The sequence below is a fragment of the Pituophis catenifer genome, unplaced genomic scaffold (assembly GCF_029215685.1).
Source record: "Pituophis catenifer annectens isolate HBS135680 unplaced genomic scaffold, rPitCat1.0.hap2 SCAF_1, whole genome shotgun sequence".
In the NCBI taxonomy this organism is placed as follows: Eukaryota; Metazoa; Chordata; class Lepidosauria; order Squamata; family Colubridae; genus Pituophis; species Pituophis catenifer.
Window position 1 is genome coordinate 258517102 of NW_027256881.1, and position 19740 is coordinate 258536841.

Below are 19740 nucleotides of genomic sequence, written 5' to 3' on the forward strand. Positions count from 1 at the left end.
TGTCCTGTTATAATCAAGGCCAAGCAGGCGAGACCCCAAAAGAAGATAACAGCACAAACACCTGAGTTGGAAATAACTGTTTAGGAATTTGCAGGCAGATCCAAGGCCAGACTGGACTTTGCATCATTAAACTTAATGAGCCACAGCTGAGCTGTGGAGTTATCAGTGGTCAGCTGTGGAATAGACTAGTATCCCCAGTGTCTACAGCTTGGTGCTAAAAGCAATGCTGCAACAAATAGACTGGAAACAGATGTTATTTAGGCAAAGATCTGGCCTTGTCAAATTCTTCCCCAAAATGGCATCCTTCAGATGCATTTCAATTGTTGCAATTCCTAATCACCACGGCCACGTTAACTGAGAATTATGGGAGCTGTGTCTCCCAGAGTAGGAAGTCTCTGCTCTGGTCATTAAATGATAATTTAAAATAGCCTTTTACTTGTGGGAACCTCATTTTGTCCAAGCAATTGCTACAGATTTCTCTTATTTTAATTAATGTTGGTTCATTTATAGATATATCCTCCTACAAATTACTATTTCTTAGCAGCTGGTTTTGCAAAATTCTCCAATCATAACTGGAACCTTTTTATGCATTCATTCATTCTAAAATATTTATAGTCCCCTTTTCTCCATAAAGGTTTAGGTGGTCACTACAGTTACATGTCTACCTTTTTAGTCTTATGTTTTTTGTAGTCTGCATTAGTTTTTATTTTTATTTGTAATCTTTAAAACATTGTCTAAAATAGCCAAACTTACAGATGGTATATCTGAAGATAAAGATAAATAGCAGAGAAACATAACAAAGACATTTTAAAGATAATTTATTTTTAAAAAAGCAATATTATACGTGAAAATAAATCATTTCACCAATTCCCATGCGGTTGCTAAGCACAAACGGCTCCCTTGAAAAGAAGTTTCAGAGGTTTAATATGGTGACTGAAAAGATCCTACAATTTGGTAAATTCCCTGAGTTCAGTGGAATTTATCTCCCACGTGTTTATTATCTAGATATTATGGTATTGTTATTCTAATGGTGTGGTGAAGTTAACAAAATGTTTAGGCCTTAAGAAGTGTTGTAGAGAAATAAATCTGGCTTTTCTATCTAATTATAACTGATTGTAAAAAACTTATGAGGATTTACTGAAGTTCTTTGCTACTATTAGCAATATAATTATAATCTGTAATCCCTATTTAATCTGTGGGTTGATAGAACATTGATTCTGCCGTATATTTACTGTAGCTGCTTCTCTTATCTGCTCAGCAACACATAAAACCAGACAAAATTTCTTAAGTCTATAATTTAGAAGCTGATATAAACTTTTGTTTTCTTAGTCTGATTTGCAGCAAAAATATACCACTAACAACCAGTCATAATTTTTAAAAGTTACATTTTTGACATTTACCCTACTCTTCTATGTCTTTCTATTTTAAATTTGTCCTATTTTAAACCTTAATTTGTAGAAATAAAATTATATCTTTCAAGTCCCAATTTCAGACTTCAGATAAAGCTGAATTATGTATTTTGTATACATTTTGCAATCTGGGATCTGATTGGAACTCTTCAAATCTTAGTTTTTAGTGTTATTTCTTTAAGTATTTGATTCTTCCATGGCAAAATAAGAACTATAAAAAGCATTATGACCCAGAATCCTGATTGAATGAATGAGGATAATAATTATTTTTTCAATGTACAGACCTTAAATAACTGACTTTCCAGTAACTGTTGAACCTCCATAGTACCTACTGACTTGAAGTTACAAGTTCAATAATTTTATAATATAGATTTCTAAAGATAATGATGTTATACTATGATACAATAAAATTTGGGTTTATTTTTTCTGAATGCTTATTGATTTAGATTCAAATAAAAAAGCAGGATAATTTTTCAATTTATACTTATTACAAAGGACTCCTCAATAAAACTGAATGTGCAAATAAAACTGTATAGATTAGAACAGGGTGGTGAATTATATTATAAAAATGCTCAAAATACCATCCAAAAAAGTTAATTCATGGCAATGGGACCAAAGTTCATTAAATTTAGATGTTTCTTTACTCATCCAAGTAACTTCTTCAGTCAAAATGAAAAAATTAATTTAGGCAGAGAATCAGAGATTCGTTGCAATGCACCAACACTTGCCGTAACAATTGCGGGGGTTTCTCCCTAAAATGTATTGCAAATGTAAATGAAGACTCAATCATTCAGCCCACAAACACCCCAAAAGGTTAAATCATGGCAACTGTACCCCAGAGAAACCTCTGCAGTTGTTATGGCAAGAGATGGTACATTTCAATGACTCTGCCTCTCTTCCTAACTTACATTTTTCTTTTGACTGAAGCAGTTACTTGGATAAGTAATGAAATGTCTCAGTTTAATGAACTTTGGTCCAGTTGCCACGATTTAACCTTTTTGGATGCTTTTGGCTTGGATGATCGAGTCTTCATTACATTTATGCTCAAAATGCCAGTTTGTTCTCTTGATCTGCTCTAGCTCTCTAAAGATTCTGAGCAAAAGACAAAATTTGCATTCTGACCATCAGTTCCATATTTCTCAAGGTTATTAAGATGTCTTTTCACATTGCCTTTCAGGAAGGAATATTGATCCATGCCCAACTACAAACTTTTCTAGGAATTTTGTTATTGTCTCATTTATCCCTTTTATAGCATTCAGTTGCCAAATGCATTTATCTTTTTCTGAGGATGCCACAACCTTCCTTAAATATCTGCTCTGTCTTCGAGAGTGTAGCTGTTCCAAGACATATCTTGCTTCCTCACCATTTTCTTGCAGTTATACTCGATTCTCTTTGGTCATTTTTGCCACTGGCAGAAGATAATGGGAACTTTGAAGATTCCACCTTTCTTTCTTGCCTCCTTATATTCTTGAATATGAGAAACTTCTTTAATATAAATTACTCCTTTATAGCTAATGTAAAGGGACAAAAAATTAACTGTTGATGAGCAATTAAAAAAACAACAACCTACAATACAAAAGTAAAATCAAATGCAAACTCTTGAATTTAAAATTGTGGTGTCCATGAGCATGCTGGAAATACTGGAACTCAGCCAATAGTATTGGATTTTCTAGATTGCATTGACAAACTCAAAGACTATGCCTATTGTAATTATAACTAAGCAAATCTGGTAGAAGTTATCTGTGCCCTGGCTTGATTACATCATTATAATTGATTATTATTGTGCACTGAAAATCTGCATTGATTGCTGACTGTTTCCCAACCTTTAGGTTTATTTTTTTTTTATGGGATTACTTTCATCACAGTTTAAATTTACATGCCAAAAAAGATGCTCCTATTTTTAGAACATACTTTCAGATACATTAGAAAGGGCATTGTATGATACCGGATGTTTTAAAGTGGTGGTTAAATAGCAGTTGTTTCCCTTTTTATACAATGATATTATTGGATATTATACAAATTGGACAATATTTTTATTCTGTTGCACCTAAGTATCTAACTAAGCATAGGCCAATGCAACTACAAAATAAACCTTCTCAGATTGCCACCTCTGCTTCCATCTATCTTCTTCTCTATTGCTTTCTCCACATAAGTTTTTAGATTGTATGATTTTTTTTTTTTGAGATAGGAATCTGTTATCTTGTATTTTGTCAAACAGTATATGCATTGGATGGAACTGAGGGATAATTCTTGCTTTTATAATTTATTACATCAACAGAATGAAAAGGGCTACTCCCTCCCCTCTTTTTCAGCCCTGTGTGTACTTTGTAGGGTGGGGGGAGGGGAGTTTCACTCCAAGATCAGGCGGTAGAGCTAAGGAGAAATTTCCTGACAGGAACCTCCCACAATTAATCTAGTGGAAGGGCTTTTCTCCAGAAATTGTGGGTGCTCCAACACTAGAGGTTTTTAAGAAGAGACTGGACAGCCATTTGTCTGAAATGGTATAGGGTGTCCTGCTTGAGCAGGAGGTTGGACTAGAAGACCTCCAAAGTCCCTTCCAACTCTGTTTTTTTTGTTATCTATCATATCTACCTCAATTTCTCTTCATAGGACTTTGTTTATAAGGTTTATTCATTCTTGTTGTCCATGTTTATTCATTCTTGTTGTCCATGTCCATGTCCATGCATTTGTTTCTGTTTGCTTGATTCTTTCTTTAAAGTATGATGCTCAGAACAGGACAACACCGCATACCGTTGTAGAATTATTGCTGGACACAATAAAATTGTTACTTTCTGTAATTTGAAAAAGAGCTTTAGTCGGCACAGCCTTTCTTGTAGGAACAAGACTTTATTTAAGACTTTAAAGGTTTTTTTTTTTTAATATTTTAACTTTCCACATATATGTTCCTTAACCTCACTTGAAAAGCTTGTTTATTAAAGTCATTGGAATCCAATGTTAAATAAAAATATCAAGGAATGAGATATATAAAATTGAAGCAACACTGGATAATTTCCTCTCTTTTTTCTCTGATCTTTGTCCCTGAAGACATCTGTTTGTTTTTTGTCTTTGAGTGTGGAATGAAAGTATAGTAGAAGTACTACGGATAAATTGTTGCTATTGCCAAATATTATTATGAAATGAGACAGACCTTTTCCTGCTTGTTCTTTAGCAGTGGTGATCTCTGTTGTAAGTTCATTAATAATTCAAAACTTTTTTTGCCTTGCTGAATGACTAAACATTTATATCCTTAAGATTGCTGCTTTAGACAAACATACTATCACTCATTAAAGTGATTAGAACTGAACCAGATGTAGCCTCTCTTGTTACAGTGAGAAGGCAGGAAAAAAAATGTCAGTGGTAACCTATTTCTTATATATGTAAATGAAAGAACAACACTGTTAATTAGTAGAATTGATAAGATGGCTTGTGAAACCATATTTGAATTTGCACAATATGCTTGACAGATCAATAAAAGTTTAGTGTGCTTAGTTAATTTATTAACCCAGATAGATATGGGACACGGGTGGGTTTTACTTACCTTTACTACTGGTTTGCAACGGGATTGTACGCGTGCGCTTCACTTGTGCATATGCCTTGCTTCTGCGCATGCGCAGATCGCTTCTCATGACGTCAGAGTCAGTGGGCAGAGCCTCCCAACGCTTTACTACTGGTTCTGTAGAACTGTTCTGAACCGGGGACAACCCACCACTGATATGGGAGGAAGTCAGCCTTGTTGTGATTTTTCAAAAATCTAGTCAGCTATTCAGCAGATCTTCAAGGAAGTTAAACAAGGGTGCAGACCCAGCTGAAAATACAATGACTTCTATTAACACTATTTCATTTTATTCTATTAAAATGACTTTTACCTGCCAATACCTGAAAACTAAAATATATCTCTCAAACACTAATTGGTCACAACCCTCGAGTCATGCCTACTGTTGTTTCCTTGCCTAATGAGGAAGGGGTCCAATGAGACCCTGTCATTATTGTAGTGTAAGGATCATACTGTATCAGACAGGATTGGAGGAAGTAGCTGGGCACTCTGCTTTTTTTCAAAATGGTAATTCTTTGTCTAACCTGCCAGATCCATCAAAATGGAGGTATGTGGCTCATTGAATTAAACATAGTCTTCAGCTGCTGGGAATGTTGCATTGGTGTAAAATGGCCAGGCAGAGGAAAGCAAAGCAACACTGGCTTTAAGTATTCATTGGGTATACTCTATTCAAGTTACACTATGAACTTTTCTGTGTTATGCATTTTGATACAGTAAACATATTTGAAGATGAAAATTTACTATGAGTCACACTTGCGAAGTCTTTAAGAGTGGGGGAGTTGCAGCTCAGATTATAGCTCTTTCTGCACCAAGGTCAAGAACTCGTAGGCTGCAATACAGGCCAAAACAAACTTTTTGTGATCTACTACTGGCTTCCTTTAAAGATATTTTTCCCCTCAGTATTAATTTCCTTTTATTTCACTCCAGCTAACATTAATTCTGCCTGCACAAATGTTTTCCTCTTCCTTATTTTATTTCTAAAAAAAAATCAAGTAGTTAATCTCCAGTGATTTGGGAAATTCACTTCAAACCATTGCAATAATTTTCTTTTGAATTTAGTTCTTTTGAATTTTGCTTTAAAGCAAATATTTGAAAAAAGGGGCATCAGTCCCAAGAATGTATTTTCTGTACTGAGAGTTGTAAGACAACTTAAATTATATGTGAATAAGTTACATAACAGTTTTTAATTCCTCTGAGATGCTGTCATAAATAACCTCATGGAATTAATTCTGAACCCTCATGAATTAAAAGGCATAGTAATCTGGATTTTTCAGATTTGTATTCCAGTTAATTTTCATTAAAGGGAAAGATACGCAGTGGCTCAGTGGCTAAGACGTGGAGCTTGTCAATTGAAAGGTCAGCAGTTCAGCGGTTCGAATCCCTAGTCTGTGTAACAGGGTGAGCTCTCGTTACTTGTCCCAGCTTCTGCCAACCTAGCAGTTTGAAAGTACATAAAAAGTGCAAGTAGAAAAATAGAGACCACCTTTGGTGGGAAGGTAACAACGTTCTGTGCGCCTTTGGTGTTTAGTCATGCTGGCCACATGACCACGGACATGTCTTTGGACAGCGCTGGCTCTTCGGCTTTGAAACGAAGATGAGCACTGCCCTCTAGAGTTGGGAAAGTTTTTTTCCCCTCAACTTTGTGGTGCCCCCTTTGGGCCTGGTGCCCTAAGCACGTGCTTAGTCTGCTTAATGGTTAATGGTTAATACACCATTGTGTCTAACTCACTCATAGTCAATGTACTATCAGGAGCTGAAAAGTTAAAGTAGTCACAATTATGGGTTAAAAATCTTTAAACTATACACTTATATTTAAAGTGGCTTTATATCCGTCTCCAAAAGAGAGTACTGTTTAACTAAACTGATGAACCATCAATGGTTCTCATTTTGCCTAGATGGAATTTATTGATCCTCATTCAGTCCATTACTTCACATAAGGATTTAAATAATCATAATTTCTATCATGAAAATATAGTATATCTTAATTTAGGATAAATTTTGAGTAAGCAAGATATTTGGAATTTTATCACTCTTTTGAAAAAGGACAAGCATTATCTGCATCTTTCAAAACTGCAGTTGTTCCTGTTCTTAACACAAGGTATTATTTTTTAAATCAGGTCTGCCCTTATAACAACAATAACAACATTTTCTGTTCCTGATTAAAAAATATACCTCCACAGTTTTAAATGAGGCAATGTATCAACAGTTATAATATGTATTATTTGCAGTTCATATGCCAGGGTTCCAAGAAACACTCCCAATGAAATAAAACTCCAAGGCAATATCTTCCTCAAAGTTCCACTTTATTAGAGATGTCATGTTGGCACATCTGGGAAAACCCGAATCTGAAAGCTTCCAGGTTTTCCCACCAAGTTGAAAGTTCACAACCTTGTTCCACACCCACAAGTTCATCACATGGTCCAATCCATCCTTCAGGCTCAGCTGGAAACAATCTCAAGTGACTCCCATCCAGGTGCAGGCAAATGTCCTTGACTCCCAGAGTAAGGAATGTTGTTATGGCTATTCTTCCATCGCTCCAACAAAACCCCCTCCCAATTTCCCAGGCTAAAAATGGGGCAGTCAGGAAGCTAAAAGAAAATAAAATGGCTTCCAAAACTGACATCATGTATGGAATGTCTCCCTAAAAGTGGAATATAGATATAGAGCCACTGAGCCTATATAATTTTTGTTTTGGTGAACTGGTCATGCTTGGAGATTTTTAAAATGCAGAACTTTTTGATAGCTATAGAGTATCTCCAAAAATGTATTATGCCTCTGAACCCAATGGCCTCCAAGCTTTGGGAGCTGATGGGCATTTTTGGAATTTTGAAAATATTTTGGCCTATCTCATTAAATGACTGCTATGATACGCCATTCACAAAACATCAATTTATGAGGGTGGAGGTTTGTTTTCCAAGCTTGTGGGTTGGTTTTCGAACATTTTGTTACCAGACTACGTAACATCTTCAATTCTCCTAAATTTAGTCAAAGATGTTACCTAGCCTTATAATGAAACATTTGGAAACTAACCCACAAGCTCGCAGAATGAACCTCACCCTCATCTTCCACCCAAGTACAGGTATTCACCACTATCGTAAACATCCATTTATCTTAAGACAGTTTGATGAGATTATTCTGCAATAGCTCTTCTAACCTTTCCATGAAGCTCTCTGCCTTCTCAAAAATGTAAATTTAATTGGAAATGCAGATTATTTGAAGGTGATGTCTTGAGACCACTAGAGTAGGTAGTATATATCAATTTTGAATCAGCAAATTAAAACAAGGATGTTAGCCATACATTAAAAAAAAAGATCTAAAACAAAAAAAAATGGCTGAATTGGAACATCTCATGGGATGTAACAGAGGTGTTATTAGGCTTATTGATGTACTTGAACTTAAAATTGGCATTCAGATTCTAAATAAACAGCTGCTGAAAACATTGTGGGAAATGCTTTTGTACCTATATCCTCATTGGCATTGTAATTGAGCCCATCTCTGAGGGAGATGGGTGTGGTTTAGAAATAGGGGAGAGAGAGAGAGAGAGAGAGAAAGAGAGAGAGAGAGAGAGAGAGAGAGAGAGAGAGAGAGAGAGAGAGAGAGAGAGAGAGAGAATTGCTGCTATGGATTGCTGGTTTTGGTCTGATTTAGCAAAGCTCATTTTATGAAGAATGTACAAAGTAATAATGCTGTGTGAAACTTTTCTTATGCTGAATTGCATTGGAACTTACTGGGAACAGATTATTTTCTATTTTGAATTAGATATGAATGATTGACACAATGCTATGTGTATTCTTTAAAATTTCAGCTAAATGTTTTGATTTGCAACCAGTAATACAAGGATTAGATATGCATTATAGCTGTGTTGGTCTTCTCTTCCTCTACTTCCATTAATGCTTCCTTGTCCAGTTACCATTCCAAGACATTCTAGGGAGTGGGGGCAGAAAATAGTTACTAAGGAAAAGGAAAATAGTTACTATTTTCTGCCCTAAAGGCTTCCCAGCATCATCATCCTAGTCTCTGCTCGTTGGTTAGTATAGAAGATGCTTTCCTTGTGCTAGAAAAAGCATAGGACATTCATACCCATGTTGAAGCTTGAGGAAAGAAAATGATCTCCACATTATCCTTAGTGTTTTGAATGAGAAGGTCTTACTGGCTCACAGGATTTTATAGGTTCTGGAGATAAAAATCTGAAAATGAAATACATTGAAGTTCAAAGAAAGGCAAAATAGGAGATATGAATTAATGAAAATATGGAAGTAGGTTGTAGAGTATTAAAAGCAAATTCTGAAAGTATTCATGTATCGAAAAGAATGGATGTTATAAATTCAGGTGCAAAATGTCACAAACGGAAGCAATCACATGCAACAGCATATACACACAAGAATCACAGTTTCACACACAAGCCTGCACGATAGGAAACTTCCTTAAAATTTTTCTAAAATGCAGACGGATTCAAACATTCATGTATGTAGAATTGGGGTGTCCTATAAATTATATAACTAAATAAAAAAACAACAACAACCCACAATTCATTTACACAAAGATACATAGCTGTATTTCATACAAAACCTAAAAAAAAGTATGAAATGAATTGCCAATATACATACAATTATGTCACATATGAATATTTGCAAAGTATTGCTATAAATAACTGCAGCGAAACATGACATGGAGGCATGTTCAGAAATTTGCCACATTTCACATACAAATAATTGTATCAAGATTTTGGCCAGATATACACAATGGCACATCAAACATAAATTTATGTGAAGACAAAGCAGCACTCTGTGTACAGCACCTAAAGTATCTCTCTTTGAGGAGAAAACACCCAGCAGCTCTTCATAAATGTGACCAATGAATCACCTTTGATTCTCCCATCTCTCTATATTGGCTTGCTTGATGTATCCTGAACATTCCAACAACTGTTTTTCTTTTAAGACGTAAGTACTGATCTGATTTTGGCATCTTTCATAATATTTGGCCTTAAGTAAAGTTTACTAATTAAAATATAAACAATGAAACTTCCCCCCCACCCCCACCATAATACACAGTGGATTTTTATTAGAATGACAAGAGGCACGTTTCCAGAACTTCCAACAGGATACACTTAAGAAATATTTCGGACAAGACCCAAAATATTTGTGAACAATGCAAAGTCGGCAGGGTAAAGGAAAAGTTAAAATTAGTATATAACCTTTTGTTTTTCCAATTGCTTAGATTATATCTCTCACCAAATAGTTTCTCCGTGCTGAAATTCATACTGACAAATAATAAAGGAAAGTATTTGTAGCTCAGGGTTCATATTGAGGGGTCCTTGGTGCCCTCTGAGCTTGCTTGTTTTCTTGCAGGCGTTTCATTATTCAAACTAGGTAACATCATCAGTGCTAGAACTGATGATGCTTCCTAGTTTGGGTAATGAAACGTCTGCAATAAAACAAGTTCAGAGAGCACCAAGGACCCCTCATACTGACAGATAATTTATATTGATTCTATGATGAACTGCACTTCTAGGCTTTTGAATGATTGAATGCTGGGAAAGTTTATAGGTATTGCCATTAATACATAGTATTAGAGAGCAGGAAGGTCTATAGGAAACAGCATCCACAATGATGGGAGAGGTAGCAATTCCCTCAACGGAAAAGCTAAAACTGAATAAATGGTCATGGAGAACTTTTACTGTATTCCTTTTATATAATACTAGAATTATATGGAGAAGCTGGCTTAGCTCAATCTCTGAACCTAGCTACCGTCTTCATGTGATACTTTTGTGATCCAAGGAGCATCTAGCTGGGTGATCTGAAAAATGAACAGGTGGTTATTGACTTTGATCCTACAGAGGTCTATGGTTTCTTTTTATACAGTTATGACAGTAATTGAGCCTGCCAATTACAGTCATAAGTTATAATGTCATAAAGTGGGCCACCAATAGATCTGATTTTACAATCTTTTTTGTGGTGCTCATTAAGTTAACTTACTGTTTGCTATGGCTCATTTTTTTTGCCAAAAACTGGGAGTAAATGCCAGTTTCTGGCAAAACAGTTGTAAATCATGGTCACGTGATTATTGAGGCCCTGAAAATGGCTGCTGTAGGTGTAGGTGTGATTGCCGAATGCCCAAAACACAACCATGTCACCATGGGTGTGTGGGTGTGAGAGTGTGACTTTGGAACTTTTAAACCAGGTTGTCATTCCCTTTTGGGGTATGTTGTAACTTCTAATAGTTGATTGACTGCTCTTAAGTCAAGGCCTCTCTGTAGTGCAATTTATTACTGAATTGAAGATTATTCTGTTTTCTAATTTACCGGTATTTGTTCCACTTCTCCATGCCTAATCTATATAAACACATAACAGTGTGCTTTGAGAAGATTACATCAAATTTGGTTTCTCTGTCATAATGAGTAAAAAGTTATCCTATTAATGTTCAAGTTCTAGCTCTCTTCTCAGGCCTGGCAATTTTTGTGTCTTTTTGTTGATGACAAAATGAGTAAGTATATGACTTGATGAAAAATCAAATTAAGGGGGGAAAAAGAGGTTTTGTGGAGGAGGCTCTTATAAATGAACTGTCAAATGAAGTAAAGTTAAAGGAAAATCTCCTGCTGTAAATGCAAGGTCTGGCTCTTCTAATAAAAATCAAGGCCCTTGAGGAATTAATTACATCAGCATTACGAGAAGAATGCATGGAATTGCAAAATGTGGTGGCACAGACCAGCACGAGCTTCTGTTGCAAAAAGAAAACTGCAGGAGTGTCTTAACAATTTCTGAACTGATATGCAGGTCATTGTAGTCACATAATAGTAATTCGGACAGTCTAATGAATAATAGTATGCTGAGGTAATGATAAATGATATTACACATACCTTGCAATTTAAGTCATCTAACTTTACTTTCTTCAGGTGCCTCTGTGTGTGTTTGTGTCTGTGTGTACGTGTATGTAAAAAGTATTATGGCAAAATTTAAACTCCTGATTTTTGTAGAGAAAATGATTTAAAATATGTTTTGCTACTGTAATTCAGAAAACAAGCTACATGAATTTACAATAAATGGATGATTCATGTAAGTATGTTTTAGGATATAATAAACACATTAAGGTTTTTACAGAAAGATTTTGTTTCATAATTAAGAGCAAGATACAAACCACTAGAGCATATATACATATACCTACATGCACACATACAGAAGTGGTATTCTTTTTTATCTAGACAGTGTATTTATTTAGAAGCTTGTAAATACATTTACTTCACTTTTTAGCCAGCAAAATATTTTTTCTGGAAAACGTCATGGAAAGAGAGATTTTTCAAATGATAATTTGTCAACTCCAATGTTTGTAATGATGTGCTATGAATATCTATTTGGGTAATTTGAACATCACTTTATCAATCTGCCTAAAATGTATTTGTGATTGAGGGACATATTCAGTTAGAGATGTAGAAGAGGTCAACCTGGTGAGAAAGAATGAAAAAGACAAAAAAAGAGAATAGTCTGTTGTTATATGGAAACAGTATTTTAAAAAAAACCCAAATTCTTCTTTTTCCTCTTTTACTAGTACTAATAATTTTCTAACGATATTACATAATATTATATGATAGTGTGTCAGATAAACTAAATCGGCTAATTACTTATGTAACACAGTTTTTGATAAAGCTTTAAACAATATGTTCTTCTAAAATGAGGAATGATGTTACAGATTTAGAAGCAATGAAACTGGTTATAGTTCTTACTTCTTGGGAGTAAAATTACAGAAATAATTTTACAACTGTATTCAATTTAATAAAAGTAGAAAAATATTAGAATATGTTATCTGCCAAATACAGGGAATTTGTCTCTGGTGTAGAAGCTCTCAGTGTACATACAAATCAACAAAGTAATCATCATCATCATCATTCATCATCCCAATAAGAGGAGGTAGTAAAGAAGATAAGAAGATGGTATTCTACAACCAGCTGGGCTGCCCAAGTGATAATGAAACACTTAATATAAATTCACAATCTTTCAGTAATAATACTTACAAAGAGTTGTACAAGTGTAGTATAATTTGTATATGGACATAAACAAAATACCGGATTTAAACAGGGCAACAAGTAACATATTTTTAAAACCAGGGGAGTATCTTTGGGTCTATCTATCATCTCTCTATAAATCATTTTGTGGGCCTTTTCAAAACTCATAATAGATCTTCTCTTGATATTTTCTCTCTTTTCACGCTTGTCTTGTTTTCCTAAAATTTATGAACTATAAATTATTTTTATAAATTTGTCTACGAATTTATAAACTATAATTTCTTTATTCCTTTAGATTGCTTTTTGTTTTTTGTTTTGAAAAAGGAAATAATGTTGAACTAATTAATTGAAATAGATTATATAATTTTAGTACTAACTGGAAATATTTTCATAACAGTGACAATATATACCAAATGACTTCTCAGCTTGAATGCATGACATGGAACCAAATGAACTTGGGATCCACACTTAAGGGGTAAGATTGCTATTTTTTAAAATCTTACACCATAAAATTATGAAGAATTATGAATTACTTTTTATAACAAATGAAACAAGAAAATAATAAAATCCTCAAAGAGATTTGTCACTGATTATATTAGGCATTTTCAATTTTATAAAATATTTTTATTCTCAATATTACTTCATTTATTCAATTTTCTTAAGGCAATGAAAGGACACAAAAAATAATATTTTCTGTCAATCACCAATATCTTCTCTGAAGCACACATTTTTGAGAATGTACTAGAGCGTTATATTCCATTTGTTTTTTAATATCTTACTTACGTTGCTGTCATAATGTAATCATTTTATTGGAGAATAACAAGTTGATGCAGGTGATTTTAAGTGGTTGTTGACTTACAATGCAATTTTATGTAAACTATGTTCAGAAATAAATTCCATAATTTTTATATTTCAAGGTTTCCTGAAGGTGATATAGATTAATATACCTGACCATTTGGAATTTTTTGTAGTTTTCCAGCCATATGTGTTCATGGCAAGTCATGATGATGGAAAAATTATTATTTGCAATCTGTGATTTTATTACAAAAAGCCATCCTTCAATATATGTATCTTGACATTTGAGCTTTGCATCAAATACATAGATAAAACAAACAGCTCAGAATAAAAACAGCCATTAAAACACAGCATGAAATGGGCTTCTCTGTTAGTTCCCCTAAAACGGTGTTTCTTAATTTTTTCCCCTCAGGACCCCTTTCCACTTTTAAAAATTATGGAGGATCCCATAGAATCTTTTGTTTGTATGGTTTATATTTATCAATATATACCATATTAAAAATTAAAATTGAAACATTTGCTGTCACTACCGCTTGTCACGATTTTTTTGGGTAGGATTTTAATATTACATTATATTTCAACATGAAAAGCTGACTACCTATTCACTTCTGTTTCATTGATCTCTTATGCCACTTTGTATGAAATATTCTTTGTAGCATGATTTAGCTTGGTAGCTTTAAAAAGTAGATGTTTTTCTAGGCATGGGAACAGGAGGTTAGTTGTATTCCCTGAGGAGTTGTTAATTTATTGTTGATTGGGTTTTATCTATCTGCACTAAATGTTTTTGCATTATTGTTGTTCATTTTGTATTGAGTTTTTATATGTTGTTGCTCTAGTGAGGTGGGTGACCATGTAAATCAAATGAATGAATTAATTAATTTCTTCCACTTCCTCATAGTAGGATGAGTCACATAAGAGAAGCACATAATAATAACAAACAGTTTATTTAAATGAAAGACTGATGCCTATTTTATATCATGCTAAATGATGACTTTTCTGCAATATATTTGTGGGAAGATACTCAGATATTTTTCTTGAGTACAGCTGTTCAGTTATCACCTTATTAGCACATTTGGAAAATTGGCTTATATTTATTTAATTTATATGCTGCCCTAGTCTGGCTTACAAATGAAACATTAAAGCAAAAAACTGAAATCAATAATGACACTATTAAAAAGGAAGATCCAAGAAAAAAACATTTCAAAAGACAAGAGCATTACCCACAAGGCCTTCGGCAGAGGGGTCATTTGCCTGCACTATGGCTATTCACTTGCTTGTTTCATTCCATTTTTTTTATTGGGACTTGGGAAACTATAATGCAAAACTATAATTCAAAGTTAATATCCTAACTGTAGCACATATTCACTGACTGGTCAAGTTCTGGACTAAACCTAGTTCAAAGGTTGATCACCTTAAAACACTTTTCTTAGCTGTTTTAAGAGTCAACACATCCCTAATCCAGCAACTAATTTTTTTAGAAATGAAGGGAAAATAGATATGTTATCCTAAGTATAGTTTTAACAGCAGCATCCTAGAGGGTTGACAGGCAGGGAGGGTAAAATCAGGGATTTCATGTGAAAAGTCTAAATTATAGAACCTTGGCTTAGACTAATTCTGGTTTGGGTTGAAAATTGAGGTTTCAGGGCTGTCCAGGTCTAGCAGTTTAGAATACATCTGGAGGCAAAATTCTCATTTTTCTAAAGCTTTGGGAAAATTCTTCCCACCTCCTTTTTTTCCCCCTGGCAACTGATACAGAAATAGGGGAGGTGGGAAATGGAAGGTGCCGGCTGCCCAAAGGTTTATCTAAACTGGAAAGGTGTTAAGTAGCTCAGTCGGATTACAGTACAGCAGGAACACCCAGTGGTGGGATTCAAGTAATTTAACAACTGGTTCTCTGCCCTAATAATTTCTTCCAACAACCAGTTTGCCAAACTGCTCAGAAAGTTAACAACCGGTTCTCCCAAAGTGGTGCAAACTGGCTGAATCCCACCACTGGGAACACCCCTTTTTGCAACAGTCATGATGCTGCAGCTGATACCCTCAATATCCTTCCCAATTTTTGTGTTAATCTTCCCCTAAGATCTTTATTCTCTTTATACCATTCACATCCTTTTAATATATTGAATTCTCACCACTCTTATATCTTTGGCATATAGTTTCCCGTTCCCTCCCATTTTCCTCAGCTTCCTCCCTTTGATCTCTCCCATGTCCCTTCTAAAGGGAGTGGACTTCAGACAAATCATTATGTGTCCAGAAATGTTTCCTGTTACCTTGGAAGCAGGAAGTTCTTTTTGAGGAAGCTGCATGATAGGTGAAATATTTGAGGACAGTATGTGGGAGCTGTTCTGGATAGTATTCTTTCCTCTTTTATGAAGTTTGGACCAAATAGGAAGATGAAGGTCATTGCAAATATAATTGTAAGCAGAAATATAATACAATTTTATTCTGGGCAGTGTATTGATATGGAGCAGATTTTTTGTTTTGAAATATTTTACTTTTATTTTAAAAAGTTAAACGATATGGAACAGATTTTTTAATAAAAGAAATGTGCAATTCCAAAAGGAATTTTAAATTATAATAAATCCATATTGGCAAATATATTGTAGAAATGATCCCCTTTTTTTAAAAAAAATACTTGGGGTCATATTATTAATATTTTTATGGCAATGTTTTGTTCACATTTTATAGTATTTATCTGCAGTAAGAGAAATCTTCCCAGTTATAAAAGTGTTTAGCAACTTTCATGACTCAACATCATAGAAGAGCTTTTTCTTAAGCTTGTTTCGAACAATTGGACTCCATGGTAAGATATTGGAGGTTTTAAAGAGTTCCCCTTGAACAAAGACTGGGCATTTGAGGAGCACCAGTCACTGAAGAAATTGGATATATCCTCCTTGACTGCAAACTGTACTCTATAGAAAGGCCTGCTTACTTAGATTTTTATTTAAGAACTAAAAATACTGGGGCACCCAGGAGAAATAATCATAATTTCTGCAGGAAATTAACCTGCACATCACTAGTAAGACTGCAGTTCTTTATTTCAAAGGTAATTTCGAACAGGACAGAATATTTAGATTAGATTGGGGTTGTTTTCTAATTTTTTTTTAATTTGATTTATATGCCGTCCTTCTCCGGAGACTCAGGGCAACTTACAATGCGTTAAGCAATAGCCTTCATCCTTTTGTATATTTATACAAAGTCAGCTTATTGCCCCCACAAACTGGGTCCTCAATTTGTATTTTTGTATCAGTTTTTTATAGTTGATATGGTCAAATGACTTAATTAGTAAAGATTTATCTTCCCTTTCCTTCCCTTCCCTTCCCTTCCCTTCCCTTCCCTTTCCTTCCCTTCCCTTCCCTTCCCTTCCCTTCCCTTCCCTTCCCTTCCCTTCCCTTCCCTTCCCTTCCCTTCCCTTCCATTCCATTCCATTCCATTCCATTCCATTCCATTCCATTCCATTCTATTCTATTCTATTCTATTCTATTCTATTCTATTCTATTCTATTCTATTCTGTAATTTGGCATTTTGAATTAGTTCAACATTAATGGGTAAAGTTACTATGTTGAAAATATTAGTTGAAGAGCAGAAAGTTCAACATAGTAATTTATGAAAATATGAAAATTAATTGGACCAAGATTCCAGTTCCAAGAGTTAGACTTCCTCCTATTGAAATCAAAGCATATAACTCTTTTCTTCATAAGTATTTCCACTGCCTGTTGTCTCTTTCTGCAACCTCTGTTTTAAATGGCATGGTTTTAGTTTGCTTCTTCTGACACTGCTTGGTTGATTTGTTGTGATTCTTTTCAAAGACAGAAAAAATGCTTTAGAACAAACACAAATGGAATAATTATTAGACATCCCTTAAAAATAAAAAAGAAGTAGGAACAGTGGGCAAAAGAAAACTTAGTTCCATGGTCAGTTGTCCCCAGGCAATCAAGCAAGCAATGAGAAAAATCACTCATTCTCAGCTTTCAGATGTTTGACTACAATTCCAGATATTTTGGAAACATAAGCAATATTGAGCTAAGCCATGATATAGATGTATACTCTTTGTAAGTATTTTAGGAGCATTCTTCTTCTGAAAGAAGGAACATTTATTTATTTCCTCATTACAAGTTTGTAATGTAATCAACTGGACTTGTAGCAGCTCAAAACAGATATAAATTATAATAACACAATAACACATCCACAGTAAAGATACATAAAATTGATGATAAGTAAAACACTAAAATAAAATAACAGTAAGAAACATAAATCATCATCAGCTCTACCAACAGAACAGAACAGAACAGAACAGAACAGAACAGAACAGAGCTGAAAGGGATATTGGAGGTCTTCTAGTTTAGCCCCCTTCTCAAGCAGGAGAACCTATACCATTTCAGATAAGTGACTGTCTAGTGCAGTGTTTCTCAACCTTGGTAGCTTGAAGATGGGTGGACTTCAACTCCCAGAATCCCCCAGCCAGCATTGTAATTGCTGGGGGGGGATTCTGGGAGTTGAAGTCCACCCATCTTCAAGCTACCAAGGTTGAGAAACACTGGTCTAGTGTCTTCTTAAAAACCTCCAGTGATGGAGTGCCCAGAATTTATGAAGGCAAGCTGTTCCACTGGTTGATTGTCCTCACTGTTAGGAAGTTAGTCCAGGTTGCTTCTCTCTTTGATTAGTTTCCAACCATTGTTTCTTGTCCTGCCCTCTGGTGTTTGAAGAATAATTTGACCCCCTCTTTTTTGTGGCAGCCTCTCAAATACTGGAATACTTCTATCATGCCACTTCTAATTCTTCTTTTCTTTAGACTTTAGAATTGCTATAGGTATTCTGAAACAATTTGATGTAACAACTTTTGGAAAGCCAACAATAGTGGGGAGGAGAGAAGGCAGTTTGATGTAATTTAGGAGACAGGGCTTAGGGGTGGCCATTTAAAAGAAATGTCTGCAAGCCTCAGCCTTTAAGTTGCAGTAGTGAGGGATCAAAGGCAATTTATTCCAACTGAAAGAGGTGGATAGTTTGCCAACTCATATAGGGATTTATAAATAAAAACATGCACTCTTAATTATACCCAGAAGCCAATAGAACCCAGTGTAGGACCTGAAGTACCAGTGTAACATGCAAATGGTAACAAATGCCAGTCAACAATAGACTACTCAGATTGGTATTCAGAGACAGTTTCATGTACAGCATATTATAATACTGTAACCATAGGATGATAAAAATATGAACGACTGTTGCGATGAACATAATTGTACTAAATAATGACTTGTTCCCAAATTAACTTAAAGAGTTTTATGAAGTCATCTAATTGCAGCTTATTTGGGAAATCATTGTTAAGCCAACTATGGTTTTGGGCAATGTACATGTCCAGTTATTTTTTGTTTATATAACTAAATTTTGATGGAGAAAAAAATGAAGACCATGTGGTTGGCTGTTTCACAATGAATGGTTTGCTGGGAACCATGCAAGTCAAATTGTCTTTGTGCTAGATGTTGGCAAGTCTTTTGATATCCTTCATCTAATGTTTTTTTTTTTTTGAGTTGTGACAGTGCCACTGGCATTTTCAGGGGGTCAAAATCTGCAAAATGGTAAGTGGAACCATTTTGCTGTGCCACTTTCAGCCATGGCTTTGATAATAACACTGCATTGCGCCTCCCTCCCTCCTCCCTCTGTGTACATCCATGGACAATATAATGCTGCTGTTCATATATTCTTGCTATCTCTTACAGAGCAGATGCACTATGAGGATTTGATTTATTATCCTTTTAGAACAACTAATTAGGAAAAAAGTACTGATAGTTACATATAATCCCTGTATTAGTTCTGCAGGGTACTTAACATTTTTACATTAAGGGGAAATAATTGTTTTTCAAAGATCTGTGTCTCTTGTATTAAATAAAAGAATTTAAAAGTAATGGAGAAAATAAATGGTATTCCAGCATCTGTAAATGCTGACCATTAGTGCTAATGACACCTGGGATGCCTGGATAGGAAAAAGG

General features: G+C 34.8%; 1 protein-coding gene across 5 annotated transcripts in view; it reads left to right on the top strand.

The window, feature by feature from the left end:
* WT1 (WT1 transcription factor) overlaps positions 1-19740 on the top strand; it is a 52572-nt gene that overhangs the window by 13036 nt on the left and 19796 nt on the right. For 4 of the 5 annotated variants that reach the window (XM_070957506.1, XM_070957507.1, XM_070957510.1 and 1 more), the window contains exon 4: positions 13356-13433. The exons of the other annotated variant lie outside the window; for it this stretch is intronic. In XM_070957506.1, coding sequence (XP_070813607.1) covers positions 13356-13433 — 78 coding nt within the window. The remainder of the gene's footprint in view (positions 1-13355; positions 13434-19740) is intronic. 5 annotated transcript variants of the gene reach the window in all.